Source organism: Colias croceus, chromosome 10 (assembly GCF_905220415.1).
Source record: "Colias croceus chromosome 10, ilColCroc2.1".
NCBI lineage: Eukaryota > Metazoa > Arthropoda > Insecta > Lepidoptera > Pieridae > Colias > Colias croceus.
Window position 1 is genome coordinate 2783996 of NC_059546.1, and position 18738 is coordinate 2802733.

General features: G+C 34.1%; 2 protein-coding genes and 1 long non-coding RNA gene across 5 annotated transcripts; 2 read left to right on the forward strand and 1 right to left on the reverse strand.

Annotated features, from left to right (window-relative positions):
- The first annotated feature begins 2914 nt into the window (after nucleotides 1-2914).
- Nucleotides 2915-13988, forward strand: LOC123694739 (liver carboxylesterase 1F). Its single transcript, XM_045640289.1, has 12 exons — nucleotides 2915-3213; nucleotides 6602-6795; nucleotides 6957-7021; nucleotides 7189-7326; nucleotides 7464-7632; nucleotides 8010-8134; nucleotides 8355-8424; nucleotides 8574-8723; nucleotides 8998-9222; nucleotides 12734-12871; nucleotides 13256-13559; nucleotides 13699-13988. Exons 1-12 carry the CDS (start codon nucleotides 3026-3028, stop codon nucleotides 13940-13942), a joined length of 2010 nt encoding a protein of 669 aa, XP_045496245.1. The 5' UTR covers nucleotides 2915-3025; the 3' UTR covers nucleotides 13943-13988.
- On the reverse strand, nucleotides 7354-18738 carry LOC123694755 (glutathione S-transferase 1-1). 3 transcript variants are annotated; one of them, XR_006751843.1, is made up of 7 exons: nucleotides 18613-18738; nucleotides 18013-18166; nucleotides 17334-17467; nucleotides 16962-17028; nucleotides 16590-16793; nucleotides 8542-8699; nucleotides 7354-7679 (listed from the first exon to the last, which is right to left on the reverse strand). XR_006751843.1 is itself a non-coding variant. In XM_045640321.1 (6 exons), the coding sequence occupies exons 2-6, from the start codon at nucleotides 18151-18153 to the stop codon at nucleotides 7626-7628; spliced, it is 600 nt and encodes a 199-aa protein (XP_045496277.1). In that variant the 5' UTR covers nucleotides 18154-18166; nucleotides 18613-18738; the 3' UTR covers nucleotides 7354-7625. The 3 variants fall into 3 exon arrangements, 2 of the variants coding, with proteins under 2 accessions (XP_045496277.1, XP_045496276.1); XM_045640321.1 differs by lacking the exon at nucleotides 8542-8699; XM_045640320.1 differs by lacking the exons at nucleotides 7354-7679; nucleotides 8542-8699 and adding an exon at nucleotides 16195-16357.
- LOC123694766 lies at nucleotides 14989-16405 on the forward strand. The gene is made up of 2 exons (XR_006751851.1): nucleotides 14989-15580; nucleotides 16025-16405. It is a non-coding gene; the product is annotated as an uncharacterized LOC123694766 (long non-coding RNA).

Below are 18738 nucleotides of genomic sequence, written 5' to 3' on the forward strand. Positions count from 1 at the left end.
GGGTATGCAGAATGCAGATGACAGTACTGTAGTGGAGAGGTACTTACCTGATGCTTATGCCACCAAGGACCAAATCAGAGTAGAAAGAGAGGCTATGGTTGAGCGCATGAATAAGACACTCAGGGACGTCTCCGATTGGGGAGATGCCAATCTTGTCAAATTCAACGCCACCAAAACACAGGCTTGCCTATTTACTGCGAAAAAGACCAACTTCGAATTAACTCCTACATTTCAGAATGTACAGATTAAAGTAGCTGACCATATCGACCTGTTAGGTGTAACTCTGTCATCGAATCTTAACTTCGGTACTTTCATCGAATCCAAAGCTAGATTGGCCGCAAAAAAGCTCGGCATTTTATCTAAGGTCAGGCAGTATTTCACACCGGAACAGCTTCTTAGACTATACCAAGCACAAGTTCGATCGTGTGTGGAGTACTGTAGCCATTTATGGGCTGGATCTGCGAAGACGCATCTGGGAGCATTGGATTCGATGGAAAGACGAGCTGTTAGGCTGATAGCGGACGCAAATTTGACCAAGAGTAAACTTCTTAGTCTTGATCACAGACGTAAGATTGCGTGTCTTTCAGTTTTCTACCGCTTACACTTTGGTGAATGTTCAGCTGAACTGCACGCTCTCATTCCATCTTCACCGTTTCACCATCGAACATCTAGACGTGCCGCTGGCTTCCACCCCTTTGTAGTTGACTTACCATTTATGCGCACAAAACGTTTTCAGAAATCGTTCATCAACTTAACTGCAAGGGATTGGAAGTTGGAACGCCCTACCCGCTTCCGTCTTCCCAGATAAATACAACCTAAACACATTCAAGGCAAGAGTGAATAGGCTCTATCTAGGCAGGCATGCCATTCCATAGACTGCACCACTACTTACCATCAGGTAATGGTGCAGTCAAATGCCTGGCTATTCCTGATAAAAAAAAATAAAAAAAAATTAGACGTTTCCATCGACAATGCTCATTTAACAGCATCAATAAATTCAACAGGAGAATAGTCGTCCCTGTACCGATGGCTAAGAGTAAATTTGGTAACAGACAGTATAAACATTTGGCTCCTAAAATTTACAATGCCCTTAATAATTACCAGAATGTATTGTAACTAGGTGTACAAATTACCAAATAAAATCGAAAATTAAAAACTGGCTCTCAACTTTTGATTATGTAAATACTGAACGTTTACTCTCTTAACTAGGACTTAGCTACTATTATGTACCTATTCTGTGACACTAGGGTTAACCGAGTGGATTATTAACTATTTTTATGTTTTACTTTTATTTTTTATTTTTATTTTAATGCATGCATAATTATTAAATAGGTAATACAATAATCAATAATAATGTATAATTTGAAATGTAACAAATAATATTATAATAAATTACATATGTATGTCTAATAAGCTGAATAAATTCGTGTATACGCCATTGTAACGGTGATATTAAATTAGTGTGAACACAGGCTCCTGAAAAACAGTTTACAACTATATCAGGAGCCTGGGTCGTTAAATTTTTGTAACTTAAAATGGTGCAAATAAATGATTTATTTATTTATTTATTTATATAAAGTAAGCCAATTAAAAATAATTATCACAATCTGTCTCCCGTCCACGTCCCCCTGCACCGTCCGGTTCCCTTGCCCAATTCCCCGTCTGGTCTCCGTCCCCCGTCTTATTTTTTATTTTTACTTATTTAAGAAATAGTCAGAAAGTACGGTGTCTCATCTAATCAATTAATCTTTGCCCTCAGAAGGTAGGCTCCTTTCAAAAAAAGCGCTGTTAAGTACATTGCTGCTTTTTTTCGGGGGCTAGTGATGTAATTGTTCACAACTCATCAATGTACAACTGAGTTGCGGAGCCTACATTGAATTAAACCCTCGATTGAAGGATGGTACAGTGCTGGATATGTATGTCTCTTTTTTCATATAGAAATTAGCGTGCTGTCTCACTCTCGGCCTTCAATAGGGAAGGCTTTTTTTTACAAAATTTGGTATAATTATATTAGGGTCTTAAGTTTATTTTTTTCCATTTCGGATTCTTCTGAATAAACCTTCGGGATGAGTGTGTCAAATGAAACTATAAAAGAGAAATCCCTATGTTATTAATATTATAAATGCGAAAGTAAACTCTATCTGTCTGTTACACTTTCCCGCATATATCTCTCAACCGATTTTGATGAAATTTGGCACAGACAATCTTTAGACCCTGAGAAAGAATAGCCTACCTTTTATTACGAAATATGTACCACGTGCGAAGCCGGGGCGGACCGCTAGTAAACAATAAAATAAGTAATTTAATTACCACACACAAAAAACGTAGGTAGGTAAATCATAATGGTTGTAGAGCCTTCAAGATAATCATGGTTGCGACTTGTGAAAAAAGAAGGTCACCTGGGAGGATAAACATTTTAGTGGTAATACCAAGAAAAGCAGTTTACATAATACAGAGCCATGAGTAATGAGAGAGCAATGACTTAAATAACACAGAGTAAGTATTAATTTGTGCACATTTCACATCATTTTTATCCGACTACTCAAAAAGGAGTTACGCTCTGCAGCTTGATGCGTGATGTAAGGGTTAAGAGGTTCTTTGGATTCGTCCGAGGATTTTAGTCCGATAAAATTTTTCCTAATTCTTTAAAACGTAACATATATTATTATTAGTCTGTGGTAACATTATGGTAGTTACTGATATTGTAAATTGAAATATAAATAGAAAGATATTGATCTAAATTATTCAGGGAACTCAGCGCGTGAATCAAATAGACATATCCTGTTTCATTGCACTATCCATAGTTTAATAAGTATAACTATCCATAGTTAACTCTGTCTGTCTGTCTGTTACTCAATCACGCCCAAACTACTGAACCAATTTGCATGAAATTTGGTATGGAAATATATAAATTCGCTTTCAAATTTCCGATATGTAAACGCAAATGATAAGCTCAGATTTGGGGATGTAATTGAGCTGCGTGGGCCGTGGGCGAGTTCCGCAAGCGAAGGATAAAGCTGTAGTGATGGCTTGGCTTCTGTGCGTGCTGGTGTGTGCGTTGTCTGCGCCTGCGCAGGCGGTGGTCGGCGGCAACCCAGCTGCACCGCCCGAGCCTGATGCTGCAGTGGTGTTCACACAGCGCCATGGCTTCAGCGCAAGGATCGAGGGGAATAAGGACGATCGACTCGGTTATTACACGTTTAGTGGTATCAGGTATTTTTAATCATTAACTAATTTAACCATCATTGATAATTAGTTCTAAATTCAATTGAAAGTAAATCTTAAAAGAGGCTAGAGGTTCTTTAGTACTGGAAAGTCCAATAGGTTCTTATGATATGGTAAAAAATATATTTAACGGAATTGGGTATCAGTAATGCTATCCTTACCAATACTTACTAACGCTTCTTCTTCGTGCCTTACTTATTTTGTACCAAATCTTTCTCTCTCATCGTTTGTAATAGTTAAAGGGTAGAGACGAATGTAGGCTAGCGCGATGAAATATCTCATCTCTATGGGAACTTCCTCCGTTCACGAAGCCACCTTCAGCTACTTTTCCAATAATGTTAAAGATAAGTAAATAAGCACCTCACTCAAAATCAAAATTATAATAGTAGGTAGTAGTATAGTATTGACAGGCTGCAGGCATTAGTATTTAATTATACTTAGGTACTATTATAATTTGCAGCACTTAGCTTCTTCGTGAGGTTCCACCGAACATGAGTGATAACCACAGTGATAACAGTTTGATTGCACGCGGAAAAGACAAGATTTACTAAGTCCTATGTTATAATAGTTAGGTGTATTATGTAGAAAATAGTTGTGTATGATAGATTTTTTATGAATAGTTTATAGAGCAGGCTCCAAGGAGATGTTCGTTTGCAAAAACAGCGAACCTAAATCTGACTTCTGATATAATTATATTGTATAGATCCCAGACATCCTATAGACAGATGTTGCCAACCAGTTTTGTGGTCCCCCTCCCTCACCCCGGTAATTAAATATTATGGCATACAAAGAAAAAAATAAAAATTTCCAAAACATGTCGTGTGTGGTATCAAATGAAAGAAATTATTGAGTAGATCACGAATATATAGCATACTATAACATTTCTTACACTTTCTCTAAGATTTTTTAGAAAATTTACGAAAATGCTCCATTTTTGAGTTAACTTTAAACCACTATAGATTGAAAACTCATGAATATATTTTTTAAATTCTTATTTTAAATAATTAACAATAGTCCATTGTTTACGATTCAATAGTTCGTATATAATATTTATATGTATGTGGTGGATTTGATGACCCCACAAAATGTTTTAAATTGCAAGGCGCAACTTTCATCACACAGAGGCTGATTCAAGAATGTTCTGCCATATGTTTCATTCTGTCAAACACAACGACAGTGCAGAGATAATTATTCTAAGCCCTGACACCGATATTTTTGTATTAGGCCTTTATTTCTGGCATAAACTTGAAAATATACTCGCCATCTTTGAATTCTCCCCCCACTCCCCCATGCAACTATTTCACTGTAGGAACTATTGAATCGTAAACAATGGACTATTGTTAATTATTTAAAATAATAATTTAAAAAATATATTCATGAGTTTTCAATCTAAGTGGTTTAAAGTTAACTCAAAAATGGAGCATTTTCGTAAATTTTCTAAAAAATCTTAGAGAAAGTGTAAGAAATGTTATAGTATGCTATATATTCGTGATCTACTCGATAAGCTCTTTCATTTGATACCACACACGACATGTTTTGGAAATTTTTATTTTTTTCTTTGTATGCCATATTTAATTACCGGGGTGGGGGGAGGGGGACCACAAAACTGGTTGGCAACATCTGTCTATAGGATGTCTGAGATCTATACAATATATATATCAGAAGTCAGATTTAGGTCCGCTATTTTTGCAAACGAAACTCCACTGAGAGTCCGGTCTATTAGATAACTTTTGTCTTTTAATTCTAGATTTTATTAAATTGAAACGGTTAAAGCGGTGGAGTTTCAATGAAGATTGGTTTTTCTAGTTTCCGTTTGTAGTCATACTTTTTCATTAGGAGAGTGAGTAGCTCGTGTCTTTAAAATGAAGACATTGAATTATAATGTATTTGTCGTGGTCATATCGTAGATTTGATCATTTCATGATATGAGTGGCCATTTCACGAAATGGTCGCATATCGTGAAATGGCCAATTTAGTTTGGCCACATCATGATGTGGTTTGGGCAGATCAATGATAAGAAATCGTTTCACGATATGGCCAATTAACGCACGGTTTTTTCATGAAATGACCAAAATTATTTGATCATATCGTAAAATAGTTACATTAATCGTTGGTAGAGGCGCTGCAAGCTCTGTGTTTATGTGATAAGATGGCGGCCGCTGGCGAAAATTAAATTATTCGCAGTTAAAAACTTCATAATTCGTTTAATAACAATATTATGAAGAAAGTCATAGCAAAGAATTTACGACGAAGAGGTACGAGTACTATGGAAAATGTGGATATCTTATATGTATTTAAGAAAAAATGCGACTTAAATAAAATAATTTAAGAAACTACTACTATATTATTATAATTGTTTGTTTTTTAAAAAGCGATCCGCTTCTGGCACTCGCCGGCCGCTGCCGCGGCACGCTCGCTTTGCTCGCTCGGCTCGTGCGTTGTTTATCAAAGTGTAACCTAACCTAACTTAATTGTTTTCTATTGCAAAAACGGTTCGCTTCTGGCATTCGCCGGCCGCTGCCGCGGCACTAACTTAAATGACATTAAACAAGTTTTTAGAATATAGTTATTCTGAAATTTTTTAATATTTTATGGACTCTTTATATTTTATACGATCTGGCCAAATGTGGATGACCAAATCGTGAAACGTTGACGATTTAACGATCTGATCAAACTATGTTGGCCATTTCACGATATGCGACCATTTCGTGAAATGGCCACTCATATCATGAAATGATCAAATCTACGATATGACCACGACATATTGATATTGAAGATACAATAATCTAAAACATTATAAAATAACGATTAAAATAATCTAATTCTGTTCCTACTTAAAAACAATGTGAATAGGGAATAAAAATAACTAAACAGTTATTACGCTGGTTTTAAATTAAACAATCTGTTTAAATATACAAACAGTTATGATATTTTTTCACAAATTATTAGATTTAAACGGAAGCACTGATAGTTAATCATTTCCGCTGCTCGGAGTTTGTTCGCATATCTAAAACCTTTTACTATATTTGGACCTACTATAGATATGCGATTTTTTATTTAGAATTTATATTATCACTTTGAACTAAAAAATTTTAACTTCTGTCACCATCGTCATATATTAAACAGCATGTGTCCAGAATTTTTTGTGGAAGTTAATGCCTTTGAAACATCTAAACCTTCACTAGGTCATTTATATGCTTATTAATGCACTGTATCGGGAAAGCACAGGCTCCAGAAAAATGAAACTCAGCGAAATCTTTATTAGGTGTCTGGGCTCCATATTTTGTGTAGTGCCTCGTTCAATGAATGATGAGCCACGCGGGTGAAACCGCGCGGCACAGCTAGTAAGTAATAAAACAGCTATAACTTTTTTTAGATATGCAGAACCTCCCGTTGGCCCTAGGCGGTTCCAACGACCGGTTAGAAGGTATCTTGCTGGTGAGATCAATGCTACAAGCAATTGTCCGCCGTGTCCTCAGATGGACCCAAGGGGCTCTGGAAGGATCATTGGGAATGAAGACTGTTTGTGCCTTAACGTTTTTGCGCCGAAAATGCCTGGAGAGGAACAAGGTAAGGTTCATGATTAAATTATTTTTTACAGATCATTATAGCACCTAGAATCCACGCTCCAATCCCTGTATTATTAATCCATTATGTAGCTAATAATTTCTTTTAAGAAGGACAATGAAATATTTTATCAATTTGAATATAAATGGTTTGGTCTGTTGCAGGTTGTCCGGTGATATTTTTTGTCCATGGCGGAAACTATAAAACAGGATCTATTTCGCCTTATGGGGTAAGATTTCTTTATTTTAATTATTTGTTTATATAGGTTGATTAGAATTGCTTTCAAGCCAAAGGCAATACTATAGAATAAAACTAAAAAATGTGTATGCTAAGTAATCATTTCAATTTCTGTGACTTCGTTTCTTTCTTTGACAGAACGATTTGTTTGGTTTTCAGGGTCAACACTTTGTTCAACAAGACACAATTCTAGTCACAGCTCAATATCGCTTAGGGTCCCTAGGGTTCCTAAGTACTGGACAAAGAGATGCATCTGGTAATACTGGTATTTTCGACCTTCGCGCTGCTATGACGTGGGTAAGGAATAATTATTAAGTACTTGAATTTTCTTATTTTTTTCAACATAAAACATATTTATTGGTATAAAAATAGTTGTTAGGGTTGTAAAAGTTAAAACTTCGGTCAATAACGACAGTTCAAATTTACAATTGCAGATAAATGATTACATAGAATTCTTTGGTGGTGATCGCTCCCGAATGGTAGTTATGGGGCAAGGCACTGGTGGTAGGGCTGCATCACTCCTGGGCTTATCATCAGAGACTCCAAGGGAGGGTCGAGCAGCTACAGGCGTAGCTGCTTTGTCTGGAGCTCCTCTTTCACCAGGTAATGTACCAGGAATGTAGGTTTATACTGCAGTTTCTTCTGTACTTCTGTAATTTTATAAATGGTAGCTAACTTAGATTATAAAGCGATATTGTGCTCAAAAAAATTGCGTATATAATGGTTGGTATTAAGCTTGAATAGGATTAAAAAAGATTGACGTCTTCCAAATAAAATAATATTTATATTCTGCGTGTTTCTGCCATTCCAGCATTTATTTATTTTTTGATCACTACTTTACTTATTTCACTGTTTTTATTTAATTATAAGATCGTAAAAATCCAGTGTATATTTACACTAGGCACTACTACTATCTAGTATCTATTTAAAAAAATACCATTAGATTCAGCAGAAACAATAATCAACGCTTTTATTAACAGGCGCCATTAAATCTGACCCCAAGAAGCACGCGGAGGAGCTAGCGAAACGTACTGGTTGTCCACCAGAGCCCGCTGAAAGACTCGTCATGTGTCTCAGGAAGTTACCGTATGAGAAGATTATTCAGGTAAGTGGAAATAACAATGCTATTGATGTTTAATGATAATAATTCACCGCTTTAAGAAGGTACGATTACCTTATTTTCTCTAAGATATTTATGTTTATGGCTAATACAGGGAAGGATAGCACCTAGTTAGTAGGAGCGATAAATACGAGTAAATATCCTTTTAATAGAAAAACCTTAAAAATGATTATAATTATAGCGCTAAGACATTAATTTGTTGCAGGCTGACCAAGAAATTACTATGAGTTTGCCCGATACACAAGCATTCTTGGACGAAATATCTGGAAGGTCAGGTAAGAATAAGTAAAGACTTGTGGAATGTGGAATACACATAACTAAGCACACACCATTCTAATCCAAATTAAAAATCTAAAGTATGTATTCACAAAATACCCAATTAACTGGCTTACCTATTCATTAATTTATCGATACAATTGTATAGGTTCGGGTGTTCGTGTAGAAGGCAAAGAGGACTATCGTGGTCTCCCAACCTTTGTGCAAGAGTACCCAGGTGCAGCTCTAAAGAATAAGCACCAAGTTGGTCCCATGCTGACTGGTGTCACGTCAGCTGAAACATCGAGAGCTGTTTTTGGTAATTATACTTGGTCCTTCAAAAAAATTTTACAAAAATTGCAAGATTTTTTCCTTCAATTTGCCTTATTTTTCTTTAAAAATAAAAATTCCTCATTTAATAAATGTTTTTTATATATTTAAAAACAAAGGCTCACCGTCTAGATAAATGCATATAATTGTTTTAAGCAATTTAAATTAAAATGAATAATTAGTAGGTACAATTACGTATCTGGAAGCTAAGGAGCACCGCACCGCTTTTACCTTCTAAAATTAACAATTGAAAACACTTACAGGAAAATACGGGAAGTTCCTCACTGACCAACTATCATCTGTCCAAGACTTTATAAAGAAGGATATTATAGGAGGTCTCAAGAACACACTGCAAGAGGTACAAGCGCTGAACCCTCTCAAATTGGCTGGAGTGCAAAGTGTACTTCCATTGCCTGATTATTATCAAGTTTTGTTTGATAAGTCACTGGACACTATTGACGGGTTAACTGAGATTGCTGAAGCTACAGGTCAGTTAAAAAATATTAAGAACTAGCTGTGCCCGCGACTTCGTCCGCGTGGAATAGTGACTGCATAGTAGTTACTAATTAACTTAATTATTGAGTAAACACGTACTACCATAAATAATTAAAAGAACTGATAGTAAAATTTATTAACGAACTGAGCTTAAAAATAAAAAAAAAATGCCTAATTAATTTTCTATGTATTTCTTTTAAATTATGTCATATTATTTTTAAGCACCAGGGGGGAGGCGAGCAAATTTCTTCCTTCCTTGTATGGATGTTATTAACAATGTATCGTGCAGCAACTGATCAGCTTAATCGATACTCAGTTTTTATCAAATCCAGCACCAAATCCAAATCAGATCTTTCCTGTCTCACGCCTGTAGTAACTAAACCGTTTAGACCGTGCAATAAAAGTTAAATAAAAAAAAACCCAACGCAACGAAGAAAAGTGCATAGAAAAAGGAATAAATAATTTCACAAACTTCCCGACGATCTTTAAAAATAAATACCATTTTAAATATTTATAAAAAAAAAACAAAGTCGTCGGGGCTGCCATGCCAACATTATCATAATATAGATAATATCATATATACCTCTATAAATATTTTTTTTTATAATGGAACTTAATTTTTAAGATCGTCGGGAAGTTTGAAAAATGATTTATTCCTTTATCTTTGTTGCTTTGGGATTTTTTTTTAATTTTTAAATTTTTAAACTTCGGTTTCTTATTTTCATGTAATATTTTCAAGTGAGCGAGACCGACCTATCAAATGTACCTCCATATTACATTCCTACATCATATTGATTTGGGCCGTAACCGTGCCCAAATTGTAATGGACCACAGTGGCAAAAGAAGTGGTATATTTAGGAAAAAAAAATTCCAAATTCCAATTCCAAAAAAAAGGGCTAGGCCTATGTGGCTTTGAGTAGAGTTCAAAATTTCCAGGGTGTGGCTATCCTCTCGCTCCCATATCTCCTCTTCTTTCACAGACTTTCAACCCTTTCCTTTCCACCCCTAGTAAATAGCAGAACCGATTTTGATGTAAACCATATCTAATTGTACCTATATGTACATTGTACACGTCATATCCTGTCGTTTGATGCTCCATTTGGTTTATTTATACCCACTGTCGCCCCTAAAGTGCCCTAAATGTAATAAACGGATGAACCGACTTCGATAAAATATGACTAATTGTAATTCACACTTTGCCCTTTCATATGCCCCGCTTGAGTATATTATTTGACCACATTCGATTATTGTTCATTTCCACTTTTACCGCTGTAATCTATTAAATGGATTAACCGAATTGGATAAAAATATAACTAACTGTACTTCACCCGTTATGCACTTTCATTTGATATATTTGACAATATTCGTTTTTTTCATTCCCACTTTTACCCATATATAGGTATAATAAATGGATGAACCGATTTTGATTAAATATGTCTAATTATACTTTACACGTCATGCCCTTTCATTTGATATGTCACTTGAGTATATTTGACAAAATTCATTTTTTTATTACCACTTTTATACCTATATCAAATAAATGGATGAACCGATTTTGATAGAATTTCACTTATTGTTACTTTCATTTGGTCGTTCACTTTCATTTCACTTTGACCCCTATATACCTAGATATAATAAATGGATGAACCTATTTTGATACACTTTATCTAAGAACCAGCACCAGCGTCTGAAAATATTCTGCCTAACAAAAAAAACCGCATCAAATTCGGATTACCTGTTAGCGAGCTACGGTAGCACAAACATATATTATACACATATAGTTGTCAAACACTCATCACCCATCTTTTTGCGTCGGGAGTTAAAAATATAATAGGACATAATTTAAAGGACATTTTATGTATAAAATTTACCTAGAAAAAAACATAATTCTAATTTGACCCCTTCCCCCCTACTACTTCAGCTTACCCCACTCCCCTTGGGGACTTTCGATATGATCACCTGGACATTTATAGGAATAACTGTAAGAGATAACTTATATCGTACACTGTACAGTCTACAATAAATAGAATGCCTTAGCAAATGTTCGCCGTGAATACTTAAATGTTCATAACTTTTTTGTTTACGAACCGATTGACATGAAATAAACACTAAATGTTAAATGAAGATTACTCCAATATATTAGTGAAAACCGCATCTAAATCGGATAAGCCGTTTCTGAGATTAGCGTGCACGAACATACAGACAAACAGACAAACAGACAAACAGACAAAAAATTTTTTAACTACAGTTTTGGGTTTGGGATCGATTTAGTAATAATACCTGCTAATTTTTTTTTCCATATTTTCATTGTACAGACACCGCTTTTCTAGAATTTTATTATATGTATTGATAATTTAAGTGGTGTGTGAAATAACGTATGTTAAAAAACGGGAGATTTAGACGAAAACTGTATCGGAGACGGTCGTTACCGTTAGTAACACTTAGTAAGGACATCTAACGACTATAATATATTCCACAACATACTCCGACCTTGTGTATTCATTCATCCTACAATAACAATACAATAGGTACGTTTTCAGTTTATTGACGAGAATGGACAAAATTTTAAAAATTAATACTTAGGTAGGACATACCTACCAAATTTTTTAAACTTAAAAAAATAAAAGCAAATGAGCATAAATAATTATTATTTTTACCAAAATGCAACTTCTTAAGTAAAAAATTATAAAATTTAGTAATGTATTTATGCAGACAATTTCTAATAATAACGGACAGCTATATTGTTACGTTACGCGCGATTGTTATTCTGACAGGTTATTCTATATTCAATTGGGAAGGGTCCCAAATAGGGGTCGGAAAGGGGCTCGAATTGGGGTACGGACCCTTTTACGACCCATTGTTATTTAAATATTTCTCGAGTAGGTACCTCGACTTAAAATATTTGTAAAAGCACGTTTAGAATTTTTATCATGCTTATATTAAGTTTTTGATATTCAAAATATACTGATAGTAGATTTTTTTGAATACCTATTCAATTCGTATTTCGCACACAATTTTTGAAAAATATCCTTCCTATCCTACTAATATTATAAATGCGAAAGTTTGTGAGGATGTGTGTGTGTTTGTTACTCTTTCACGCAAATGCTACTGAACCGGTTACAATGAAATTTAGCACACATATAGAAGGTAACCTGGATTAACACATAGGATAAGTTTTATCCCGGAAATCCCACGGGAACATGAACTATGCGGGTTTTTCTTTGAAAACGCGGGCGAAGCCGCGGGCGGAAGTGCTATAAAGATGGAAGTTTTTTATTTTGTTTGTTACGATTCAACTCATAAGCTACTTGTTCGACCTTAAAAATTATTTTATTATTAAAAACTTTAACAGGTAACATAAGGTTTAATGCCGGTTTAAACCACAGCAAAGCCTGGGCGAAGTGGCTGGCAAAAAAAAACTGACAAAAATATTAAATATTAATCTATTCTCGAAGGTTGTTTTTCTGAAAAAATAATAAGTTTTAAGGTATAATTTATCAACAGGTGACGCTCTTTTCAACTTCCCTGCATACCAAAGTGTCAAGGAATGGAAGGCTGGTGCACCGGCACTCATGTACAGCTTCGAGCATGTCGGCAATTTGAGCAAGGGATCGCATTTTGTACCTGGCATCGCTCTAACTCGTAAGTTTTAGCTACCTGAGGCTTTTTTATATTTATCACCGCTTCCCCATGAAAGTATTCTGGTGTAAATTTTAGCGAGTACCTAGCCAAAAGGGACTACCTATTTAAAAAAAATCTCTTATTCAATTGTTTTCCTGAGTTAAATTTGGATATATATTATCAATATTTTCTGCTAGCAGCTACACCTAGAGTCTACGGCAACAGGTTACAAATGATCTATAAGTATTTTCTGTGATAAATTACTTTTTAGAGGTTTAAATGGATACGAACGTGTACAGTTAATAGAATTATTTATTAAAAGATCCATTTTAAAAGCTTATCTGACATATGTTTCATCCACTTTTGGTCGAATTCTTATTTATATGTAAAATTTTTACCTTGCAGAGGATGGAGATGAGCCTGTAACTAACAAGCCACAAAAAGCCAAAGGCCCAGCCCACGGCGATGAATTAGCCTATCTGTTTGAGCCTCTAGATGAAAATGGCAGGTCCTTAGGACAAAAGGTTTCACAAACGGATGCTGAAGTGCGAAAATGCTTCGTGGGACTGTTTGCACAATTCGCAAGAAACTTGAAAGCAAATGACACAAAGGACAACAAGATTTTTGATTTCCTTCCATTTTCAATGGCGCCTGAAGGAGAACAGTACTTGAAGATCGGGGAAACAATGTCACTGGATAAAAACTTTAGGTAAAAATATTTCTTAAATATCGTGGTTTCGCTGAAATAATCATTGAATGAACTTAGAATCCAAATAATTTAGCTTATCAATATAGCATTTACATTTCTCAGTGATTTTAACATAATTTAACCATTTAAATATTTTCAGGTTTTGCCAAATAGGTCTATGGGGAAATATAGCTGATAGGCTATCTGACGCACTTTGTAAGAATTTCTTCGGTGATATCCTGAAGTTGCCTACGTTACTCCAACCCATTGCGATGCAAGTAGACCAGACTGGAAACATTCCACTCGTCAATCAGGGCTTGGGCATTCTAAATCAGAAACCAAAGACCAAAAAACCTCAAAGCTCTCCATTTGGATTAGGAAATATCAATCCATTTGGAATGTAAATTTAAAACTTAAAAATTTCGATGATAAAATATTTTTTTATGCAAACCTTTTTTTTTTATTTAAATCCTTTTACTGCTGTGCTAGATTCATTTTATAGTGAAGTAGTCATATTATATATATATGTGAAAAAAGCATACAAATTTGCAAAAATTTTACGTCTACAGTTAATAAATTTCTTCATTAATTAAATATTGTTATACGAAGCTGTACAGATATATGGATAACATAACATATTAAGAATTTTGATCTATAAAGGTTGGCAAAGCACCTGAAAATGATAAATAAAACACCACTATAGAGACTAGTCTTACTTACTATTGTTTATGGGCGGTGGTGACCACACATCAGGTGGCCCATTTACTTGCTCTCTGACTTAAAAAATACATTAAAACTTTTAAAAATTTAGTAATATGTACATATTAACTTCGCAAAATACTGAAAAGGCTTCAATTTGTTGACCGAGATAATATTATAATGTGTTATGATGATAATTGATATGGTTAAGTAAGTAAGTACGTTTGCACATTTTGATTACTAAGCGTAAGCAAATAATATGTTAGTCATCGAAATAGAAATCAGTAAGTAGTTACTTATTTGTTATTATGTTGGAAACAAAAGTATTGCAAAACGAAATGAGGTTAATTGATAGAAAGAAATTATCTATTACAAGTTCAGATACAGCATGTTCAATATTAATATAATTTTTTCGCTTTCTTTTTTATTCTTGTAGTGAAACTTCTTTAACGGCGCGGGGTTGGAAAAAAATTTAGTGTAACATTTTTTCGCGGGCGTCGCCCGCGCAGTCAAAGAAAAACCCGCATAGTTCCCGTTCCCGTGGGATTGCCGGGATAAAACCTATCCTATTTCCCTGGGTAAAAAGTAGCCTATGTCCTTTCTCGGGTATCAAAATATCTCTATACCAAATTTCATGCAAATAGCTTCAGTAGTTAAGGCGTGATTGAGTAACAGACGGACAGACAGAGTTACTTTCGCATTTATAATATGGATTTCGTTTTTATAAAGCAGTTTATAGTAGATGCTGTGTTAGTTAACCTAACATGATTTGGTCTGTTTAGATTAAATGTACGGTATTTTAAATAAATTCAAATAATTTCCATAACTACACGTTTAGTTTATTCCATACATTTTACTACAAAAATCTGAATACCTTTGTTCAGTTATTTTGAAAATGCCTCAACATAAAATCCACAATTTGACTACGATGTTAGTTATAAAATTCTTATGTTAGCATTTATTGCATGAGGAAAGTCAATTTGTTATTGTTTAGTACAGCCTGTGGTTAGTCTTTGTGTAATCTTATCAATTATTCTAGGCATATGCGGGTATGTGAGGTATGCTCATCGTAAACAAACCATTTACTATAAATCAGATTTTTTTTTTATATTGCCTATTACTTACTAGTCTCAGTCACAACCATAGTCACAACGATGTCTCGTGTAGTATTTTTGTGTGTTCTTATTATTGCGTGCGTGAGTGGACGCCTTATAAAGGGTCCAAACAATGATCAAGGTTTTAAAACAAAGGATTTGTCAGACATTGGAATCGAGAGCAATGAAGTAAAAGTTCCGCCAGTATTTGCTGGTGCCGAAGCAAAATGTGCCCAAATTGGTGAATTTGTAAGTAGCTTTTTTTACCCATTAGGAATTATTAAGCATTGTAGTTAACGTTTCACAATAATGGCGTCGGTTGAGTCAAGAAAGCCAAAAGCGGTATTCCACAGATTAATAATTAAAAACAAAGATATTGAAGCGTCTTCCACAGAGTATATATTGCCATTAGGTTTTGCACACACAATCAAATTGAAATGAATTATTATTTTTACATAGTATAAAATAAATGTTTTAATTTCACGATTTTTTTACAAATTTTAATTAAATCATCTGTTTCTGTTTTGAATTTTTAGTAAATTTAATATTTAGAAGTTTCGATAAGATGATAATTATTATGTTGCTGTATACTTACCTATTGTGGTTTAATTTCGATATAATATACATATTATAATACTTTTATACAGTGTAGTGAGTTAAATTGATAATTTTATGTCTATTTGTATTTTCCAGTGCACCTATCATTCGGACTGTTGCACTTACTCATGCTTAGGGTATATGAAGAGATGTGTCTCCGGATCTGGCTAAATTTGGACAAAAAACTCTTGAAGATTGAACTGTTTTTATATTTTATTGTGATATATTAAGTCTTATGTACGTAGGCTTTTCAATTAATACTAAACTTGGTTTCTACTTATTTATTTTCCTTATTGGATGGATAGGATGGTTAAGGTGGGATAGATCTGGTGGGTTTGCCGCGAAATGTTGTATTTCCTTCATGGCATCTTCCGAGATTTTCCACAATGCTGGATACTCTTGTTTAAAAGTATTATACCATTTATGAATCTGTAAAAATGTTAATAATAAATGATCCAAATATTATATTCAGTAAAATGCTTTTGTTTTATTTATTCTTATAGTTACCTAGTTAGTTATGTACTTGTTCATAAGTTTTCAATAGCTTTGAAAATATTGAAAAATTTTAGATGATATTTTTGGGACCTAACAAATATATTTTATTTTATTTCTAATCGGTGAAAAATCGTTATGACGGTATCAACTACAGTGTAACACATACCTTTTGATACTTGGAGAAATCGAAATCAATAGCTTCCAAAGTCATAGTGGAATTAATTAGTTGAAAATCAGCAATGGTGAGCTGATTTGCTGCAGCATATTTGGTTCCCAATCGCTGTAAATATGTTTCGAAAACATCAAGAGCGATATGAACCTTCTTCAGGCCCAAATCTGTTCGCTGGTAGTCAAAAAATATTGGCGCCATCTGAAAATAAATTACTCTATGCAGTTCTAGTCCTTGCACTATTCTATGCATGAAATAGGAGATATGAGGGGATGACATTTTTTCATTATATATTTCATAGGTAACTACGTAGGTACTTCAAAATTAATTGCATTCGACATTATAATTAAAAAAATATGATAAACTCACTGTATATGCCGATATGTTTGCGTAGTACGTTGATAAGTTGAAACATAACCGATGATTTACGATCGCCCTGTTGAAAATGAAAATGTAAAATATTTAAAAAAAACTAATAGGCTAATAATTGTTATAATAATTATTATTTTCGCAATCGCAAATAAACGATTGTCTGATAATTACGCTTGAGATTATCTCTTTATTCCTGCAGTCTTTATTACTTCCATAGGTACACAGAAAAAGATAATATTTTGTTAAAAATTAACGCTTTGTACTTGGCAATCATTACTTTGGTGTTTCTTTGTTATTATCCATAACTTCATGTGTATTCAGACCTTGACTTTGAAAATAATATGTAGGTAATATTCAAATATTATGTACCTTGCTTTCGGGTCTTTTGGATACAATTCAGATTGAGGTTGATATTTATCACACAGGTATTGTAAAATTGCGTTACTTTCACTCAAGTAGAAGCCGTCGTCGTCCAGAACAGGAATTTCTTTCTGTGGATTCATCTGAAACACGTTTTATGGGTTCCTTACTTGATCCAGAAGCACAAAATTATCTGAAGTAGTTAACTATACTAATACATATTATAAAGCTGAAGAGTTTGTTTGTTTGAACGCAGTAATAATCAATATAATCTCAGGAACTACTGGTCCGATTAGAAAAATTCTTTCAGTGTTACTTCTCACTTATCGAGAAAGGCTATAGGCTATATATCATCACGCTAAGACCAACAGCTAGTATTAAATATTTGTGAGTGGTTCAAATACTCGTATTATAAAGATTTAACAAAAAATAAATTAGATCTAACAGTTTGTTAGGAGTTAGCATCTCCTCCCTCTAGTTAGATACATTTTATGGCGAAGTTACATTTCTATCAATTTCAATTTCACCATTAATTGTTCTAAATTCTAATAAATAAGCTTATAGCAGCTCTTCTAAATCTACTCCTAATAATAAGACTTCTAGAAGCACTTTTTGAAGCCATAACATAGTTTTACCAATTACCACGTAAGCAGTTTCTACGGAGAAGAATCGGCAATTATAAAGATACCTTCGCATATTCCTCTGCCATATGTTCGCCAGCTCCAAAATTTGTGTCTTTCAGTTCAAATGGTATGTCCAGTGCAGCTAGTGCCTGCCGCACTGACAGCGATGGTGGACCATCAGACACAGCATATAGTTTCAACACCATATTGATTCAATGCCTGGAATGGTCACAGTTTTGTTATCATGTTAGCAAACGAGACAGAAATAAACCCGGCGTTCAGTGTACTGATAAAGCTGATAAAAAAACACATACATAATTAAAATTAAATGTTAGGAAATTTGGTTTGTGCTTTATTTAGGTACACAGCGATAGTAAAATATTAACATTTTAGGTTTTACTTGAAAATGTAATTAACATTTTAGGTTTTACTTGAAAATGTAATTAACATTTTAGGTTTTACTTGAAAGAGTAAAACAATGTATAAGTAGGTAATTATTGATAATGCTATTTAAATACCTACCTACTCTATACTCATAGGTAGTAGGTTGTCACAAAATTACGACACAAGATATTTTACCTCCTACCTACACTAAAATATAAAATGTTCTTCCATAAGGATATTAGAATAATGACAAAATTGATTATAATATACTTATTACTTGCCTTAAAACAATCCTTTTAAATGAACAATAGATATGTGCGGTTATCTGCAGACCTTCCAACTCACTACATCTAATGCCTTTCACTTGCTTCGTGTGCTCAATCGTGTGAATCTCCAAGTAACGCGAT